This window comes from Rhinichthys klamathensis, unplaced genomic scaffold, assembly GCF_029890125.1.
Source record: "Rhinichthys klamathensis goyatoka isolate OS25496 unplaced genomic scaffold, OSU_Roscu_1.1 h1tg000281l_1, whole genome shotgun sequence".
Lineage (NCBI taxonomy): Eukaryota > Metazoa > Chordata > Actinopteri > Cypriniformes > Leuciscidae > Rhinichthys > Rhinichthys klamathensis.
Window position 1 is genome coordinate 1,702,145 of NW_026606800.1, and position 22,390 is coordinate 1,724,534.

Here is a 22,390-nt window from a genome sequence, read left to right on the forward strand (position 1 = left end):
AGGTTGATTAGATAATATTTGACTTGAGTATATTGAGTGCGTCTGTAATGACTTAATATAATAAGACTGTAAAAAATGTGGTTAGAGTTTAGCCTGTAGTCCTGGGTTCATTTGTTTTATATACTATTATGTCCATGGCTATATTTATGGAAGTTGTCATTATTCTGGGCAGTCAGGGGATATATTTCACATTACAGCTCTGAGTCAGATAGTATATCAGATCGTGATCTTTGAACTGGAAGTGACATCGCTGCTGTTGCCACAGTAACCTTGATGGATTTTATTGGTGGCCTTTGCCTCCTCGTGCTGTTAGCTCACTGGAGATTTGTTTTTGTAAGGTCGTGTGTGTGTGTGTGTGTGTGTGTGTGTGTGTGTACAGTGTGCAGCATGAAGTGACACTGGTCTGGTCTTGGACCAGCTTTTTGGTGGGTTTTGGAGAATCCTGACAGGCGTCTCCTTCTGAATGCGACGAGGCCAGGGATCATTTGTCCAGTGAGGCGGACAGCACAGATTCACTGCGTCAGTATCGTTGCTAACATGTCCCTGGATAGTGGACTGGATAGAAACAGCAGTAGTCCGTTGAGCTGCGTGAATCCACTGTTCAAAGCAAAAAGAAGAAGAAAAAAGATCAAAGAAAAGTTTGAATGTAACGGTGACCTGGAAAGATTTGTGAATTGTATTTATTTTTATTTTTTTTATAATTAAATGTTACAATAAGTAAGTTAAGGGCTGTAAATTGTATATGTTAATGTAAAGCATATTGGTTCTTATTTTATTTATTTTTTCATATTTTATTCTATTTAATTAATTTTTCTAATTCAATTTGACATTAAAGGGATAGTTCACTTTGAAATTAATTTTTGATATGTTTTAGCTTACCTTAAGGGCATCCAAGATGTAGGTGTCTTTGTTTCCGCAGTAGTTTCAATTTTGATATTTTTAGGTCAAACCGTTCTTGTCTGTCAGTCATATAATGCAGGTCTATGGTCACCACCTCAAAGAGCATGCACAGAGAAGTCCAAATTAAACATGATTTAATGACTCGTAAATGTAACATTGATGGCCTAAGACACGAAACGAGCGGTTTGTGTGAGAAAACGAACAGTATTTATATCGTTTTTACCTCTTGTAACGCACAGACCGAAGCGCCTGCGCCCTCAGATCATTTGGACGTGGCTGTGGTTACAAGAGGTAAAAACGATATAAATACTGTTTGTTTTCTCACACAAACCGTTCGTTTCGTGTCTTAGGCCATCAATGTTACATTTACGAGTCATTAAATCATGTTTAATTTGGACTTCTCTGTGCATGCTCTTTGAGGTGGTGACCATAGCCCTGCATTATATGACTGACAGACAAGAACGGTTTGACCTAAAAATATCAAAACTACTGTGGAAACAAAGACACCTACATCTTGGATGCCCTTGAGGTAAGCCCAAACATATCAAAAATTAATTTCAAAGTGAACTATCCCTTTAAGTAGGAGCATATTTGTTCTTATTTAATTTTTTTCTCATATTTTTAATTTTATATTATATATTTGTCTAATTATATTTTTACATTAAGTAAGTTACAACAAGGGCTGTCAATTTAGTATGTTAATGTAGAGCATTGCTGTGTTCTTATTTTATTTTAATTAATTAATTTTTATTATATTCTATTGTATTTATTGAGATAATAATGCAATTAATGATAAATTAATGAATTAACCGACAAAATAATTAGTTAGCATAAAATGTATCCTTCATAAAACAGTAAATTAAATTCTACATAAAACATTTAATTTGACTGATGTTAAAAATTAGAAGTAAATCACGTGTATTTTCTGCGGGCTTCATCTCAATAGGGTTGTTTTGTAGTGCTTCATAAATCATATTCCCCTCCCATGCAGTTGCAAAATGGACTCTTCCCCAAAAGCTGTGTTTTTTTACTATTATTATTTGTAATGGTGACACACTTTGCTGGCTTCTGATTGGATGTCATTTTGTTATTCACTCCCTCAGTAGCTGCTAAAGAAACGACGCTGGCATTACGCCCTATTACACCGTGGAAGCCCGGGATAAATGTTTACCTATCACTCTCACATAATTTTTGTCCTCCTTACACACCCCTGCAGGGACGCTTGGATCGTTCCAGTGTATCGATATAACCAGTCGATCCGCATGTTTAGCAGCTGCCATTTTGAAAAACATGAGCTCACCAGTGAACCTTAGAACAGCTCAGCTGGAAAACTCATCAAAATGTTGTTCTAGGGCCATTTCATGTCCATCTTTCCAGTGCACTTAAATGCCCATTATATTATATCACCCCTTTCATCTTATCCATTCATTGTAAACATGTTTCGGTTCAGTACAGTTCAATTGAATTGAATCTGGGTCTGTGTTTGCTGAAGGGAGGCATTGGAAAGAGTCGTGTGTGTGTGTGTGTGTGTGTGTGTGTGTGTGTGTGTGTGTGTGTGTGTGTGTGTGTGTGTGTGTGTGTGTGTGTGTGTGTGTGTGTGTGTGTGTGTGTGTGTGTGTGTGTGTGTGTGTGTGTGTGTGTGTGTGTGTGTGTGTGTGTGTGTGTGTGTGTGTGTGTGAAAGCTGTTGTGTGTACAGTGACCTCTCTCCCGTCTTGCAATTAGTCCGCTCTCACGTCTGACTGACAGGCTGCACTCTTTACGACTGAAAAGAAAGATTTCGAGGGCTCTTCTTTTAATAAAAACAAAAGATGTCCGATTCTGTGGTTGGAATGGAAATTTCTTAAAATGAACCACTGACAAAATCAATGATATCCAGACATATTGAGTTGTGTATATCTTGCGGTAAAATGACGATCAATGGTGACCTTAGCGTTTCCATGCTAAATTATTTTCTGCACTAATTATATTAGATCATGTTAATTAAAATGTGTTAGAGGAATTATGTATCACTTGAAATAACACTCTAAATGTGTTCAATTATTAAATTAATTGAAGTTAAAAAGAATACAACGTGTTTATTGTATAGGATGTCACTATTTCATATTTTTCTTTCACTGTAGTTTTGATTCATATTTTGCCTTTTTAATATAAATAATTATCTAGAAAGCCAGAGATATTTTTGCTCTTTTTAGGACACAAAAATTGTCTAAGGACACAAAACGTGATTGGACTGAAATTAAGATACAAGCCATTTTTATGTGGATTTAGATTTGGAATTTCTTATGAAGAGGCATATATGTATTAATAAATACAGATACATACATCATACTAATAAATACATGAATAGATAAATACATAGAAATAATATTATGTTATATTATATTATATTATATTATATTATATTATATTATATTATATTATATTATATTATATTATGTTATGTTATGTTATGTTATGTTATGTTATATTATATTAATTATATTTTTAAAAACTGTGTGGTGTATTTGTCCAAGCAGTGAATGAATCACTCCAAGTCTGTGTTTTTCTCCACAGTGCATTATTGGATTATTGAACGTTCTCTGTTTATTTGTGGTTAATGGACTGAGACGTGCTGATTGGCTGTTTAAGTCCGCTGAGAGGCCAATCAGGTGAGAGGTAAAACTGGTGTGGGTAATGACCTGAGTGAGACATGTCTGACCATGACCCTATACATTTATGAGAGACACTTACACATGTTTGTGTTAATGTTGTCTCTCAGGATTGTGTTTCATGCTCCATTAGTTTCCTCCACCCTTCATGACCGCTTCATGCCACAGTAAACACACACACACACACACACACACACCTACAAAACATCGACATGTGTGCTGCATGAAGAGTTTATCTTTAGTTCAGCACTAACAAAGAAAGTAGGTTACTGTTGCACCACTTTCTGCGAGACAGACAATTATTTTCCCATTACATGCACAGCACACACTGTAATTTTCGGTGTGTGTTCAAACCATCAAATCACAAATAATCATCTCCAATACCTGCATGTCCCTCTCCGGTTGCGGGTCGGGGAGTGACTTCACCTGTCGGGATGTTTGTGCCCTGTGCTAATGATCTCTGTTCCTCTGTGATCTTGACCCTGGGCCACAACACATAATTCCCTTTTCCATCAGCTTTTCTGCCGCGTCCTGCGACCTTGCAGGGGCGAACCATTGTTTACGGACAACTATAGTTCCTCCTGTGCAGCTCTTTTGCTGTCATCCGTTGGTGAATTGGGTGTCGTGAGCGACGCAGGAGATTGGAGGTGAAAGCCATGTCAGTCCACGGCGACTCACAAAGCCTTGCTGCGCGACGTTTCCATCGCAATCACACACACATGAATATTCTTTATAAAGATACACAATGAGATTTCTTTTTATTCCAAGTCGAGAACTGCTGTCGGGTTTGGCGTAGCTAATTAGTGGAGGAATATTTGTGCAAGTTTAGCGCTGGTTTTTGCTATTGTTTGAAATAATTCATAGTAAGATTATGAAAAAAATCTCTTTTTGTGTGCTATGAATCTTTGGTATTTTTCTATTTACTTAAAAAAAAAAGTGAAATATTGTGTGTGTGTGTGTATATATATATATATATATATATATATATATATACAAACGATATTTCACAAAACAATACAACACTTAATGGAAAAATGGCAAAGAATTTGTATGCTTTCTAGCACACAAAATATATATTTTTTAATAATTCTATTATGAAATATTGTTAAAAAAAACATGCACACACACATATATATATATATTGTTACATTTTATATTTATACTTAAATCGTCAGATAAATCCTGAGAAACTGGATTGTCAAAATATTTTTAGCAATTAAAATTACATTTAGCATACACACGCGCAAACACACACACACACACACACACATTCAATATTTTACAAAACAATACATTTCTTTTTTTGCAAAATTTAATTAATGAAAAAATGGCAAAGAATTGTTATGCTTTATAGCACACAAAAATATTTTTTTTTTTATGAAATATTGTAAATATTGTGAATGATAGCAAAAACACACACATGCACACGTATGCATTTAGAAGTTAAATCGTCAGATAAATTCAGAGAAATTGGCAAAATAATCAGAATGGCTTTATACCACTACGTAATGTTTTGCACGACAACTATATTTCAGACTGTGATCTGTGTGCTTTAATTGCTTTTTAGCGATTAAAATTCCATTTTAGTTTATTTTTTCTTTGTTTTTAAATGTATTGATTAATTCCAAATTGTAAACTACCGAGTCTCAAGTGTTGAAGCATCAGTAAATCAGCTACTTTCTCTTTAATGTCAGTGTAATTTCAGGCAGCCCTGAGATTCGTTTTGTTTGGTTTTGTATTGCTGAAGTGGCCGCAGTGGCTCAAGGCTCTCATTATTGTTGTGTGTGTGTGTGTGTGTGTGTGTGTGCGCGCTGCATTAATGTAGTTGCTCATTTTGGTGATGTGTTTACAATGCTGTTCCATTTGCTTTAGCACTGCAGATCAAATTGATTTCTGGAATAGCACATTGTTTTTTTAATATTTTGATTCTGTTCTCCCTGCTGTTGGATCTTCTCAGTTGTCCTGTGATTTTAAGAGAAATTCGGATAAGTAGTTAAATGAATATTAATTATAGTATGTCTGTATAGTGTACAACATGGCTTTGTTTACTAAAAATGCTTTAAACGAAATGCTTTTAATTGATCTATCGCTCTAAATATGAACTCTCGTGTTAGAATGAAAATTGAGGTACTTATCTTTATGTACAGAATGCTTTCACCAGCCTTTGTTCCCAAACGATCACTATATGATGCATCTTGACTAAAATCTTGCTTCGCTAGATCAAATAAATGGATTTTCTGGACTGTAAAATTAACCTAGAGGCACATTCACTCAATACGAGCTGTTATTTATAAAGAATATCACATATTTGGACCATTAGGCTGTATAAATAAACAATTGACACTGAAATCTCCACCTTGCTGACAATGCTGTGGAAGTGGTGTGAACTAGCCGGTAGTGAATCGGTTGAGAATATTAAGCTTCAATAACACTTTGCATAAAGAGTTGCGTAACGTGTGTTAAATGGGTAATATTTGTATATAATAAACCACAGCTTAAATATGTTGTAGCGGTTGAGCTGTATCTGGATAAAGACACAAGATGGCTGCCGTTGTGCTTTGACTTCAGACGCTGCAGTGTTCGGCTGTTGAACTTACACGGGCTCCCTGTTAAAGTTACTTTGCGAGGTCCGGTTGTCAGAATCACTTTATAGATCCTCATTAAACGGGGCTTGTATCCGCTTCTCGTCTCCTTGGACTTCTGCCTCGGTGTTTGTCAGACGCCTCATTTATTTACATATGCATTAAAACCTACATCTGCTGCTTGTTTTCTCTGCGCTCAAAATTGATTGTCCGTGAATGTTCCCGTTATTTTGGGAAACATGTCAAATAGGCAACGAGATCGGCAGAAATATTAATCTATAGTAAAATATGATCATTTAAATGTCACTTTATTTATGTAAATCTATGTAATCTCTTTCTTGTCAATGCAATTTTTTCCCTACGCAAACACAAGCTTTTCAAGATCAGAGAACATTTCTAAGGAATTTCATGTATTGATGAAACTGTGAATTTAAAGTATTTTGTAAATGTGTCTGCATGCTGAGGTTCGTCTCTCTCTCTCTCTCTCTTTGAAGCTTTCTGTTTGTTTACAAGATGTTTTGCCTATTTCGCTGATATTATGATCTTTTTTGGGGGGGTCCAAAGCTTAAACTCTTGCCGCCCAGTATTTGTCAATGAATATAAACTGCAATTATTTGGAACTAAGTCTCGTACAGCTGTATTTGGAATCATGATTTAACCATTATATATTTGTTTTATTTTTTAATGGTATAAGAACATTCCTTTTGGAAAATATTGCATTCAGAACATAAATGATAAAATAATAAATGATAAAATTCAAAGAATGATCCAGTTAGGTTTTTGACACACATTATTCAATCAATGTTGCTAGTTTTTTTTTTTTTCATAGTCCTAAAATATAGACAATACAGTTCTCCTATGCAGTATTGTTAAAAAAAGCCACAATACCCCAAGGAATATGATATTATAAATCAATATTTCTGGCATATTTAAAATGTTTGGCTTGAGCTTTGAGTTCCTGACCTGAGGATTGCACTGAGAACTGAATATTAAAGCTATTCTTATCCTCTATTAAATTGTGAAAAATGCCATTGTGTATTACTATTTTGCATCTTCTAATATGAATAATTCTGCTTGACGTTTAATGTGCATTGTTGCTTCTAATGTGTCCATAAAGTGTTGCATTTTTATTCTCTGCTGATTTTGATCTACTGTATTCCACTGTGGTGATTTTTGCCACTGTCTGCTTTTGTTGTTGCATCTGTTCCCCCAAAAAATCTGAATTCTAAACGTGTTTGGCATTGTCTGTTTCTTCTTTGTTCTACAGAGATGTTGAAGGAGTTGAACCAGCAGCGCAGAGAGAAAGAGTTTACAGACCTGAAAATTATAGTTGAAGGCAAAGAATTTGAAGTCCACCAAAATGTTCTAGCTTCCTGCAGCTTGTATTTCAAGGACCTGGTGAAAAGGTTTGCCTTCCTCCCTTCCCACCAGCCGTTGATCCAATCTGTTCTTTTCATAGGGCGCATTTGTGTCATTTTTTTTCCCTCCCTCTTTTCTCTCTTGCAGGTTTGTAGGAAGACTTTGGTTTCTATCACAGGGCCAGCAGCCATTCCCCGTTTTCGCTCAAATGAATGTATCTTAAATTGGGAAAAAGGTCAATCCTTGCCTTTTTATTACCTTTTCTTCCCCCCATTTTAGAGCATTAATTTCCATTTTTAAAAGCAGAGAATGTGTTCCATGACAGGGATCTTAAAAAAAAAAAAATGACAATAGGCATTTAAATTATCCCCCCCCCCCAAAAAAAATCCATGTTAGGCATTTTGGAAAGTGTGCTCCAAAAGCAACGTGGTATCTGTCATTTTGACTATGAGATGAGCTTTGTCAGCCATTTTATCAGCAAAGCGTATGGTCTTCATAGGGCATAAAAGTTTCCCATTCATATGTTAAACATTCACGGTGGGTGCATTGAATGCATTCAGAGTCGCAAACAATGAGAGGAGCCGAGCAACTTTCTCTTGAATGGTTACCTTCACAGGTCAGAGCCATTTACTGCCTCGCTTTTCTAAATTACACTCTTCTGCATCCATTGCCAGCTCACTTTTTGTTATTTTTATTATTAAAATATTTCTTTGGCAGCACATTTTCCAGCATTGCAGTGTGTGTGTGTGTGTGTGTGTGCGTGTGTTGTTCATTCATTTTCAGCACATTCATCCTCTCAATGTGTTTGTTTTGAATCTCATCATCAGTGTTCAAGCTTCAAACTACAGCCTACTCATCATTTAAAAAGGCCATGAATAATTTTTGAATCTCAAAATATTGGAGGCTTTTTTTTTTTTTTTTTTGATAAACAGCAAATAGACATCTGAATGTTTTGTTTTCACAGAAGACAAACAACAGTACATTTTAAATCCATATACTGTAAAAGGTTCATTTTGTCAGTGTATAATAAAGTACACTAGCATATAGATGACCTTAAAGCTAACAGACCTCAAAGTCATACAACTTCAAGTAACTAGCAAAAACAGCTATCCATATTTTTTTTTGTTTGTGAAGGTGTGTGTACATATATAGCATTATACACACACATACTACCATTCTAAAGTTTGGGGTCAGTATGATTTTATTAAAGAAATTAATACTTTTATTCAGCAAGAATGCGTTAAATTGATTTAAAGTGACTGTAAAGACATTTATAATGTTGCAAAAGATTTATATTTTAAATAAATGCTGTGCTTTTGAACTTTCTATTCATCAGAGAATCCTGAAAAAATCAGTTTCCTCAAAAATATTCATCAGCACAACTGATTTCAACATTGATAATAATCAGAAATGTTTCTTGAGCAGCAAATCAGCATATTAGAATGATTTCTGAAGGATCATGTGACACTGTTAAACTGTTAAATAAATGAACAGTTATTTATATTATCTTAATAAATATTTCAAATATAAAATTGCTGTTTTTAATGTATTTTTTAATCAAAAATTAATGCAGCCTTGGTGAGCAGAAGAGAATGCATTTGGAAAAGGTACATTTAAGCAATAAAACAAAAACAAGCCATATATTATTGATTTTATTGTTATAAAAATATAATTTTACTGTATTTATTTCACTTCAGACAATGCCACACTAGTATTGAGTTTCAAATCTGGGATTTTTTAAATTCAAATATAAGAGCACATTTAATTACCTCAGCTTGCTCGGTTATTAGACAATACAGTGTAACATACAGTAAATACAACGAGCATGCAAAATATAGCTTGTTACTACAAAATCTGCACTTTTTATTTACATTTGTGCTACTGTCACATTATAAAACGTGGCCGGTTGGATGAACCGCTACGGCTAGTCTTACAAGTTAGTCATTGATTTTTTTTTTTTAAGACTGTTCATAATTTTTGGAAGTTAGTTACATAAAAACATAAATTGGCCTAATTTGATAAGAAAAGTAAGACCGACTGACTGCCCCTTGACTAACTGCTGGGTTATACTAGATCTAAGACACCGTCTTAACATAATGGCTATGTTTATGCAACTGGCCCTTGATGCCCTTCATTTTTCTTGGCATAGTTGCTGGCTATTCACATTCACAATTAGTTGCCTCAGTCCAGTTGGCAGGACTTGCTGTCCCCACGCTTTCTGTCTGCCTCTATTCAACTGAATGTAGAAACACCGGTAAACACCGGACCTGTGTAGTTGCGCACACACGTCCCTTTAAGATCCGCCTGCTGTTACTGACCTTGCATGATTGTTGGGTGATATCAGACTGAAGGACACATGTTTTGGCAGGCGTTGTCCATAGATTAGCCTCAGCTCTGAAATTCATACAGGATTTCATTGCTTCACAAAATCATTGTTATAGCTCAACTTATGGGCCTGCATTGAAAAACGTACTGTTTCTGTAATTTGTCTTCTTACGTCTATCAATATTTTTTAAATGTCTTGCCATTTCACAGATCCATTTTTATTCAAAGCGCTTTTATGCATGCTAATAGCAAGAAGAGTTTCCCTGAAGCAGCCTCGGGTTAAGTGCCATGCTCAAGGGCAAAGTGGTAAAAGAGCAGATTTGTGATCGCAGTACGTCTCCAGTATCTGGGTCACCCTCACCTGGGCATGAACCTGCCGAGTTTGAAGCGCAATTCCTTAAAATCAACATGGAATGGCATTTGCTACCCATTTTACTTGCCTAATATGGCATATTACCAACCGAAAAAGACTGAAAATGTGGGGTGGGAATTATTTGGATTGGGAATAAACTGTTTATTAATGATAGCTGGTGGAGGGGAGGGGTTGAAAAATGAAAATATTTTCACCACAAATCTACATGTGCACTACATACAGTAGCTTTTAGGTTTGTATTGCTTGTATTGAATCAAGAGTTTAATCTGTGACATTTACATTCTCTATTAATCAAATGTTGTTGTCGTTGTTGTTTTTCGCTATATGAATTTACAAACCTTAGAAAGATAAAACGCCTTCGCACATAGTTGTGCTTCTCCCACGTTAACATGGATTTGAATGAAAATGAAAGGAGCAAAAAGTCTAGTGGGACCAAAATTGACCCCAAATTTTCTGACCCATGACCCTTGCAATGTTTGAAGTTAAGAATTCAGACAGATAGACGGATATATATATATATAGATAGACAGACAGAGAGACAGATAGATAGATAGATAGATAGATAGATAGATAGATAGATAGATAGATAGATAGATAGATAGATAGATAGATAGATAGATAGATAGATTGCATTACTTTATTAGTCACTTGAAAAAGTAATCTGATTACATCTCACGTTACTTGTAATGCATTACCCACAACATTGATTATCAGTAAATTCCACTTCCTGTCAAACCAATTCAAAGTCCAATTCAACTTCCTGTAGGGTGTGGCCAATTCAATTACAATCCACACTCATGAATTTAAAGGCAGTCAGTTCTTTAATTTTATGAATTTTGTACGACACTAGTTTTCGTTCAGGTTATGTTATCATGATTTTGGTGGGAAGATTCATTTCTAAATCCTATTTACACAATTTGATGTAAGAGTCTGGTATATTATATAATATCAATTCACAATGCCATGCCCTCATTTACGAGTTGGAACATTGTTTCCTTTTCTTGCTCTCGCCTGAGCCACATGCTATTTTTAGCGCTTGCGCTGTGGCATTAAGCTCATCTGAGGGGTGCGGAGAGAACATGCCACCTGAAGGATATAATGCACCTCCTAAATGTGCACACACGCTCCCCCTCGGCCACGGGAAGAAAAAAAGCCATTACCCTCCCCTTTAGCGTCTGCCGCGTGGAGCGCGGAGACGGATTGCCCTCAGTAATTCCATTTTCCCCTCCGGATTTTCAATAAGTATGCTTGGTGCCACTTTAATTTATGGGTAGTGCAAATGCACCAAGCCGTCAGCGAATGTGTGTAATGTGAAACTTGGCTAGCTCAAAGTAGCTTTGACACCGCACTCTTTATTTATTTATTTATATAAGACCGCGCGTTTGTTTTACAGTAGATTTGGCGTTACAAGTGCGAGGAACGTGCAAGGTTTCATTCGGAGAACAGTGGGAGATCATTAATCCCGTGGGGTTTGACAGTCGACTTCTATGAAGGCACAATTACCTCCTGCACTGGAGGAAAGTCACTTTCTGGGGGGTTTTCAGGGAAGGTTGAAGTTTATATACAGTAATGAAGTTCCACAGTATGCTCCTTCATTCATATTTCATGCTGTTATGATTCGACTGCACAACTTTCTCTCCGATCCTCCAAAAAAGAGACTTTTTAATATTTATTTATTTATTTTTCCCATCATGCTTTTTGGTATCTATATCTGTAGATTTTTCTTTCAGACTTAGTATTAGTTTTGCGTCAGTGCTGTGCTAAAAATAATGGCACATAGGAGAGAGTGGGGGTAAACTGTGTCACATTTTACTTGAGTCGTCCTCTAGGCAAGCAGAAATTAGATGAAATGATGTATAACTAATACTCTTAATTATATAGCAGGATGTTTGCCGTCAACTGGAATGAAAATAAATTATCTGTAACGTACAGCCATAGAAATCTGAATTCTCAACAAAAATATATATATAATTTTTTTTTAAATCTACCCGTCAAATGTCAAAAAGTCTTAAGTCTTGAAGTCTTATTTTGATTATAGTCTTATTTATGATATATATTATTTATTTTGTAGACTTGCATAATTTTGCTTTTACTGAAAATGTATTTTACCTGACTTGTAGTTTGACATGCAAAATATACATTATGTAAATACATATAGACATTTTTATTTATACAGCTGTATATACAGTACATGAGAGTACACATACATACTATTTATTATGATTATTATTTCTTAGTCTTACTTATTTAAATGTTATTTCTATTCGTGTAATATATATATGCATGTATGTATGGTATGTATGTACCCAAATTCCTTCTGCGTTTGTGCACACTTGTCAAATAAAGCTCATTCTGATTCTGATTCAAAACAAAAACAACAACAGGTATCTGTAAACGGGCCATTTCTTAATGTGTGCTCGTGACAAATACGATGTACTTTATTAAATGAGCGAGCGACACATCTTACCCCACTCTCCTTTACCTCAGCTTGGAGGCAATTTATTGCTGAAAATTACCACCACGTAACGCTGTAGCCCCGTGAGACATTTCTGTCTGGAAACATACATGAACAAAGATAATTATTGTGAAACAAGCATATATATATATTTTTTTTTCATCTTCACTGGCAAAGGACAGATAAAATGAGCTCCAGATATTTTCAATTAATATTTTTCTTTGTGTGTGTGGTTAAATACGTTAAGAGTAAACACTAGCCAGCAGTTTTATTGGTAGTCCCCAGCTAATTTATAATCTGCGTTTGCACACACATGCACCATGTGGCCATCTCCCATCATCCTCATCCTCATGTTGGCTGCTAATGCTGAAAAAATGGCACTTTAAGTGAGAAAAATAATAGATGCTCATTTTTTAAAACACTTTCTCTGCTCTATCGCTCACAGACGTGATGTCTCTCGCTCTCTCTCTCGCTTGCTGTCTCTCGCTCTCTCCATCTTGCTGAAAAACAACGCTTGCAATCAGCAGCTCCATAAATATGCACCTCTCTCCAAAGCCAGAGTGATTTCCATAATAAAAGTGCTCAGACAAAGCAAATTGCTACTCCAGCCGATTCAGATTGCACTAATTGACCTGGTTGATGAACATGCTTTTGTTTTATTTATTTCTCTGTCTTTTTCCGTTCTTATCCCCCCCCCCCCCCCCACCCCCCCCCCCCCCCCCCACCCCCTTCTCCTCTCTATCACCTCCATAACTTAACCCTGAGGACCAACATCCCATTCTATTATCTTAAAACCTATCGCCACGGCAATTAGAGAGGACAACAATAACAAACTCTGGCTTTTTTTGCTTTTCAGGAGGGAGTGGCGTTTCTTAATCTTTTCAGCTGTAGTTCCAGGGGCGTAATTGCACATTCTCCTCTTGAGTTGTCCTTCTCCTCCCTCAAGTACTCAATCATTGGAGACTAATGACACCCTGCGCACTCCTATGTTCATGCACAGGGCCACGCTGACAGTGCAAATGACACCGGGGACTTTGTTTAGGTTTGGTGGGGGGTCATTCTCAAAGATCCAGTCATGGAACACCAGAAGAATGGCTGCTGGCGTCCTGTGGCAGAACTAACGTCCCCTTCTCTCTTACTCTCTCTTCTTCACTGTCACCATCCTCCACACGTCTTCACCCTGTCCGTCAGTGTGTCTGTGCATCCTCCCGTCACATTTTCTTTAGCTGCCGTAGTCTTCGACAGGTTATGTGTCCTGTCAAAGTCACTGTTGCCAAAAGTTACGCCAGTATTGTGTTAAAAATACTCGGTGTGTTTTCACCTATAGTGCAGGTAGATGGGATCTTCTCAGGTCACATTCGAGAAGTAGTTCGCCCCAAAATGTTATCGTTGTTTACTTCCCCCATGATGTTTTTTTCTTTCTTTCGGGAAACACAATAATGAGTTTTGAGGGATCCAGAACTTACATTTAGTTCCTCACACACACAGCTATTGTATGGCTTCACAGGACCTGGAATATAGTGCATGACTTTTTTGCATTTTTTTAATAATAACTTCATGGTGCTTTTAAAAAAAAACTTATTTTATGGTGCTTTTTTTGGGGGGGGGGGGGGGGGGGGGGGGGGGGGCTTGATAGAATAAATCACAATCCACAATTTCAGAGACTGTATTATTATTAAACACAAAATGAGACTGTCAGAGTTGAAACAACATGGGCTGAGTAATAATGACCAAATGTCAAGTTTTGAAAGGCCACTAACATTATTTTTATAATGACATTTATATACACTTTATACAATATATTTATATATACTCTTTGTATATTTTAAGAATTTAGTTGACAATATTGTACTAAAACACTTAAAAACTTAATGTTTTATTTCCCCATCCTTAAATGCATTTCATGAATAAATAAATAACTTTATCATTATTTAAAAATATTATACTAGTTATATATTATATTATATATTATTTAGTGCTGTCAAATTGATTAATCACGATTAATCGATTCCATCATAAAAGTTTGTTTATATATATGTGTATATATATATTATCATCAATATATATATATATATATATATATATATAAATATATATACTGTATATTATGTGTGTGTACTGTATGTGTGTGCACAAACGTATGTATGCATATATATATATATATGTTTTTATGTGCTGTATGTACACACACACACAAATATTTATATATATATACAGACACACATATTATTTTAGAATAGATTAATCGTGATTAATCGATTTGACAGCACTAATTATATTATATGAATTATATTATATTTATTATTATATTATATTATATAAACAACGAAGTAGCTATTACAGCTACGTACTGCAAATGTCAAAATTACCGTTTATTGCTTCCCAAAAGTGCCATTCTCTTAGATCATTCTTATAGTTACGTTGTGTGCTTATGTTTTATAACTTTTGGATTATTGTTTTGATCTTTGAGGCAAAATCCAGAAGCTTTAAATACATGAAAGTGCACTTATAGTAGTAAACAGACTACTAAGAATGTTAATATAGTGTAATTATTACTTTTATAGTATTTGCCATTTTATTTGTGTGCTATATGCACTGCATCCAGTTGTAGACTAAAAGGACAGTTTATCTTAAAAAAAAAAAATTCCTCAAACCATGTAAGAAGGTGAAAATGTGATGAAATATTTTGCTTTCGAACACACTGGCATTCCCAGCTGCTTGTTTTGAATGCTGTAGCATTTAGACACTTGATGTTGTTAAACCATTGCATCATTTCGCAGAGAGTTTTCACTCTCCGGGAACCGTGGGAAGATGATTTTAGAATTGGATGAAACTTAGACAGCTCACCATCACGTTTAAAGCAAATTTGTAACGCTAGATCGAATGGCCAGCAGTGCAATCAATAAATCAGCTGGAAAATATTCACCCGAAATGACCGTTTCATTGAAAACCTGCAGCAGGCGGATCATCACAGTACTGGATACTGAGCCAAGAAAAATATCTAGAAATCACCTCATTGTCACCTAATGGCCTTTCCATGTATATCGGCTTTCCGTCTGGTAGCCCGGCAGTTATCTGGTGACTGTACACATCAGTGCTATCTTCAGCCGACACTAAAACACAATCAACGGCTGCGTGGCTATTCATTTCACTCCTCCTGCCCTTGACCTTCAGGAGATTATCGTTTCACTCAGAGCATAAAACCCCTGATGCTGCTCATTATTCACATTCCCCATCCCCCCCCATGGGAATTATTACATTTGAAGTGATCAGGGCATGAGCAGGCAGGTAACTCTGGGCTGAGAGTCTCACACACAGATACTGAGAGGTCGTGTGCTCGGGGTGCCGGACGGATCTTATTAATGTAATGAAACGCTTCCATCTCCGCCGGTTTACTGTGCGATCGCTCCATGCGGACAGGCAGATTGTGTATCAGCCCTCCTCCCCTTCCATGTCTTTCTCCCCCCTGTCATTCTTTCTGTGCATTTTGTGCGCCACCTGCGCCCGTCCTCAAAGCATGCCATGATCATGTGTCATAAAAACAGTCTTTCATTCTTTGATTCAGATTGTGTTTAATTTCAGATGCAAGAAACCCAATGCATTGTTATCTGTGCTTTATGCTTTTCCTGTAGGGTCGTTCTACAAAACGGATGCCTTTTGTGTACAAAAGAAAAGAAAAAAGATAAACAATGCATAACCTAGTGGCAACTTTTTCTGTGTTAATAGAGAGTTTTGTATTTTTTCATCTTTTTTTGTGTCTTGAGAATGCTATTTTTCTATATCACATTCACATTTTGATGTCCAATCCAAAATTTTGTACAATTTGTCTTTGTTCTGTGTATATTTTAGTTGATAGTGCAGTACTAAAAAGTTGTTTTTACTCTATTTTTGTGTATTCTTATTGTATTTATTTAAGATCTTATTAAATTAAATCGAAATAAAATAATGTATAAATAATATACATTTATAAATGTCTATTATTATATTTTAAATAATACTTTTATTATATACATAAAAACATGAATTATTATTTAAAATGTTCATTTGAATAATTATATTGAAAATTAAAAATAAAGTGAAATGAAATGAAAAAATATATATCAATTTATCATATTTTAATTTAAGATAAAAAAAAAAAAAAATCTCCTTTTGTGTTTCGAAAAAGAAAGAATGTCATACTGCATTAGAAAAACAGCAGGGTGAGTAAATGATGACTTAATTTTCATTTTAGGGAGAACTATCGCTTTAACCCCCCAAAATATATTAAAATGTATTCATTTGCCCTGAGATAGCACAATGCATTTTATTCACACTTGAACACATTATATATCTGATATAATGTTTAAAATCTTACCGACACTTACTTTAAAGGGACAGTTCACCCATAAATGAAAATGATCTCATAATTCACTCACCCTCAAGCCATCCTAGGTGTATATGACTTTCTTCTTTCAGCCGAACACAGTCTGAGTTATATAAAATAATATCCTGGCTCCTGCAAGCTTTATAATGGGAGTGAATAGTAACTGAGATTTTGAAGCTCCAAAAAGCGCATCCATCCATCATAAAAGTAATCCATACGGCTCCAGTGGGTTAATAAAGTCCTTCTGAAGAAAAATATCCATATTTATAACTTTATAAACTATAATCACTGGCGAGTCGAGTTCCGGCTGAAGAGTGACCTCTGACCCGACGCATGACGTATTTACGAACGCGGAAGCACAGAGGATAGAGCAAAACTAAACGCCGCTCACGAATTAGAAGTCTAAAACAAGATTTTTAAAGAGAAATGTGGGAGGAGCTTGAGTTTGTTGCCCAGCTCTATTTGTTTGATCCACGAGAGTCGTCTACTTTCACCTAAACTTACGCTACTCCTACGTCCTACGTCATGCGTCGGGTCAGAGGTCACTTTTCCGCCGGAACTAGACTCGCGTACGGCTGTTATCGGAAGCCAGTGATTATAAGCCAGTTTGTAAAATTATAAATATGGATGTTTGGATATAAATATGGATGCGCTTTTTGGAGCTTTAAAACTCAGGCTCTATTCACTCCCATTATAAAGCTGGGAAGAGCCAGGATATTTTATAATATAACTCTGATTGTGTTCGGCTGAAAGAAGAAAGTCATATACACCTAGTATGGCTTGAGGGTGAGTGAATTATGGGATAATTTAAAATAAAATACATTTTTGGGTGAACTATCCCTTTAAAAATTGTATTTAAACTTTATCAAACTGGAAAAGGCAGCCGTTGCACAGAATCATCCTGTAATGCCATAAGGCTTTCCTTTAGGTCATGACTTCTGTATTTGTGTGTTTGGTGTACGTTTGTGTGCGTGTGCGTTGTCAGGTCGTCTAGAGAGACGGGGACCGGAGAGAAGCTGGAGCTGAAGATGACTAACATTGGTGCAGATGTGCTGGAGCTGCTGCTGGAGTTCGTCTACACCGGCTCGCTGGTCATCCACTCGGCCAACGCCAAAACCCTGCTGGAGGCCGCCAACAAGTTCCAGTTCAACACCTTCTGCAAAGTATGCGTGTCTTTCTTAGGTACGTAACTCAAAGGATCCCAACATCCATCAGATGAGGTCATGGACAAGCTACGTTTCTCTCTTTCTGCAGGATGATTTATTCTTTCATTTAGATAAAGGTCAGAGAATAATTGCATTGAAATGTCAAAGCCAATGTCTCAATCTCATCCAGCACTGATTATTCCGATCAATACCAAATATGGAGGAAGTTCAGATGGCATGTAGGCGCCCGGCGTGACCATCAGAGGGAGGAAAGCTCTGGCAGGAGATGAGGAAAAGAATTTAGGCAGAGAAAGTATGAGTACAGGCAGAGAAAGTATGAGTATAGACAGAGAAAGTATGAGTATAGGCAGAGAAAGTATGAGTATAGACAGAGAAAGTATGAGTATAGGCAGAGAAAGTATGAGTACAGGCAGAGAAAGTATGAGTATAGACAGAGAAAGTGAGAAAGTATGAGTATAGGCAGAGAAAGTATGAGTATAGACAGAAAAAGTATGAGTATAGACAGAGAAAGTATGAGTATAGACAGAGAAAGTATGAGTATAGACAGAAAAAGTATGAGTATAGACAGAGAAAGTATGAGTATAGGCAGAGAAAGTATGAGTATAGACAGAAAAAGTATGAGTATAGACAGAAAAAGTATGAGTATAGACAGAGAAAGTATGAGTATAGACAGAGAAAGTATGAGTATAGACAGAGAAAGTATGAGTATAGGCAGAGAAAGTATGAGTATAGACAGAAAGTATGAGTATAGACAGATAAAGTATGAGTATAGGCAGAGAAAGTATGAGTATAGACAGAAAGTATGAGTATAGACAGAAAAAGTATGAGTATAGGCAGAGAAAGTATGAGTATAGACAGAAAAAGTATGAGTATAGACAGAAAAAGTATGAGTATAGACAGAGAAAGTATGAGTATAGACAGAGAAAGTATGAGTATAGACAGAGAAAGTATGAGTATAGACAGAAAAAGTATGAGTATAGACAGAGAAAGTATGAGTATAGACAGAGAAAGTATGAGTATAGACAGAAAAAGTATGAGTACAGGCAGAGAAAGTATGAGTATAGACAGAGAAAGTATGAGTATAGACAGAAAAAGTATGAGTACAGGCAGAGAAAGTATGAGTATAGACAGAGAAAGTATGAGTATAGCAAGAGAAAGTATGAGTACAGGCAGAGAAAGTTTGAGTATAGGCAGAGAAAGTATGAGTATAGGCAGAGAAAGTATGAGTATAGGCAGAGAAAGTTTGAGTATAGGCAGAGAAAGTATGAGTATAGGCAGAGAAAGTATGAGTATAGGCAGAAAAAGTATGAGTACAGGCAGAGAAAGTTTGAGTATAGGCAGAGAAAGTATGAGTATAGGCAGAGAAAGTATGAGTATAGGCAGAGAAAGTATGAGTATAGGCAGATAAAGTATGAGTATAGACAGAAAAAGTATGAGTACAGGCAGAGAAAGTATGAGTATAGACAGAGAAAGTATGAGTATAGCAAGAGAAAGTATGAGTATAGGCAGAGAAAGTATGAGTATAGGCAGAGAAAGTATGAGTATAGACAGAAAAAGTATGAGTATAGACAGAGAAAGTATGAGTACAGGCAGAGAAAGTATGAGTATAGACAGAGAAAGTATGAGTATAGCAAGAGAAAGTATGAGTATAGGCAGAGAAAGTATGAGTATAGGCAGAGAAAGTATGAGTATAGGCAGAGAAAGTATGAGTATAGGCAGATAAAGTATGAGTATAGACAGAGAAAGTATGAGTATAGACAGAGAAAGTATGAGTATAGACAGAGAAAGTATGAGTATAGACAGAAAGTATGAGTATAGACAGAAAAAGTATGAGTATAGACAGAGAAAGTATGAGTATAGACAGAAAAAAGTATGAGTATAGACAGAAAAAGTATGAGTATAGACAGAGAAAGTATGAGTATAGACAGAAAAAGTATGAGTATAGACAGAGAAAGTATAGTTTCTTCACTGTGAACTTTTAGACAACAAACTCTCTTAAACAGGCAGTTTGCAGTCCAATTTGTGTAATTTGTCCTCTTACAATGAATAGGATAAAATGTCTGACTCTAATTTCATAGCTAACATTTTATGTATCATCAATTATATTTTCACACTTATAAATAATTGTTCAAAATTACAGATTCGTTTGGAAATGTTGCACAATAAGATTTTTTTTTATTTACCCTAATGTTAACAACTTTGGAGTCTGTGAGATTTAAGCAAAAATGCATTAAATTGAATATATATATATATTAGGGGTGTAACGATACACGTATTCGTATTGAACCGTTCGGTACGAGGCTTTCGGTTCGGTTTTCGGTACGCATTTTTGAACCGAACGGTTCGTTGGACCATTTTTCCTGCCGACCAAAATTTCGTTATTTCAAATGAAGGCGCGTCACGCGTGGCAAGCGCGCTCATAATGTGCGTGACCACAACATTGCCCAACATCAAATGGCAAATGTAATGTAAGCGGAACGAAACCACTCGTTATTGTGTGGTTGAAGGACCGTTTATCAGTTTGGACAAATACAGCGCGAGCCGATCTTAATCATCAGCACTGTCACTACACAGCCAAATCCAGTAAAGAAAGCATTTGAATTCGCCACTGAAGTAATAACATCGCTGCAAGATCTAGTGAGAAACATTCGCATTTCTCCGTTATTAACGGATCAAACAGCGCTGACGTGGAAACCAGGAAGAAACATTGTGCCATGAATGAACTATCCAGTGTCCACAGATCAGCAACATTCACCATGGGTTTACTGTAGTAACACTACTAACTGTAACCATGGAAGTTTGGCAGGAATAGTAGGCTATAATGCTTTCAAGTAACATCACGTCGGTTTTATTTTGACATTATGAATACAATTGCTGCCCTCAAATGTTAATCTGAACTAAAATAAACCTTTGTTTATAACTACTACAATATTACATTTAATTTTGTCCAAGGAGCTGTTTTGTTTTATAAGCTCCTAAGAAAAGTCAAGTATAGCTCCATCATTGCTCAAAGTTAAAAAATATCATACTTTATGATGTTAGTTTTAATAAAAATATAATTAAAAAGATTAAATCAAGGAAATTTCTCTGGCATTTCTTTCTTTTTGCTGTATCGGAAACGTAGGCTACCGAATCGTACCGAACCGAACCGTGACACAAGTGTATCGTATCGAACCGAACCGTGAATTTTGTGAACCGTTACACCCCTAATATATATATATATATATATATATATTCTCAAAATTCTTTTGAACTTTCTATTCATCAAAGAATCCTGAAAAATTTATATACGTTTTTTTTTCCACACAATCAGTAATGAAATAGTTTGTAAGTTTTATCATATATATATATATATATATATTTATTGTTTTCCCTTGTCCCAGACTTTCAGTCTTAAAATATGAAAATTTATTTGAAGGATGAAGGTAAAACAATAAAAAGAAATTTGAACAAAAATAATTTATAATTTATAAAAAAGTTTTCCAGATGGTTTTATTGTGACTTTCTTTGTAACAAAAAGAAGACAAATGTTGAAATCTGTTAGATGTCATAAAAAATACATGAAAGTGCTCTTAGTTCGAGAAACACTCATATATAATGCTAGCGGAGCAGCTCAGAAGTGGCTCAGCGAATGGTAACTAATGAAAGAGTCTCGCTGCTGAGGTTTGTGCCATTAATATGCTGCACATTTTAAGAAATGCGGACAAAGACAAACTTTTGTTTTAATTTGATCCGGCATTAAGATCACTTATTGATTTGTTTCTTTCGAGTCTGCAGAAGTGGTCGAGTATATTTGGAAACACATGAAAGTCAGCGTAATGCATTCAGGAACAACAGGTTGAAGATTGGTTTGTGCCTTTGGGCAAAAAAATAAATAAATCTCATTGCTTGTCAAAGTTACTAAAGTACAAAACAATTGATTAAGTCCAGCGGGGGAGTGTTGAAATAAGGGGAGCACAGGTTTGGAAATATATCTCAATGCCGAACTATACGGCACATAATCTGGGAATTCCAATACCGCATATTATCACCAGAGCGTGTTTTAGAAAAAGAGGTTACATCAGCTGAAATGATATTGATACGAGGTGCAGCCCATGTGTTAGTGCTGGGCGCTGCTGTTTGTAATGCCACACACAGCACCGTTGACTCAGAAACTTCAGAGCGTGTCTATACACTCATGCCAGGCCGGGCATAAGCCTCGCTCTGCGGTCTGTCTCT

General features: G+C 35.9%; 1 protein-coding gene across 2 annotated transcripts in view; it reads left to right on the forward strand.

The window, feature by feature from the left end:
• The window catches only part of LOC130103166 (kelch-like protein 29), a 305,231-nt gene that overhangs the window by 202,640 nt on the left and 80,201 nt on the right, over positions 1 to 22,390 (forward strand). For both annotated transcript variants that reach the window (XM_056269368.1, XM_056269369.1), the window contains 2 exons: positions 7,399 to 7,537; positions 17,992 to 18,188. In XM_056269368.1, the coding sequence (XP_056125343.1) occupies positions 7,399 to 7,537; positions 17,992 to 18,188 (336 nt within the window). The remainder of the gene's footprint in view (positions 1 to 7,398; positions 7,538 to 17,991; positions 18,189 to 22,390) is intronic.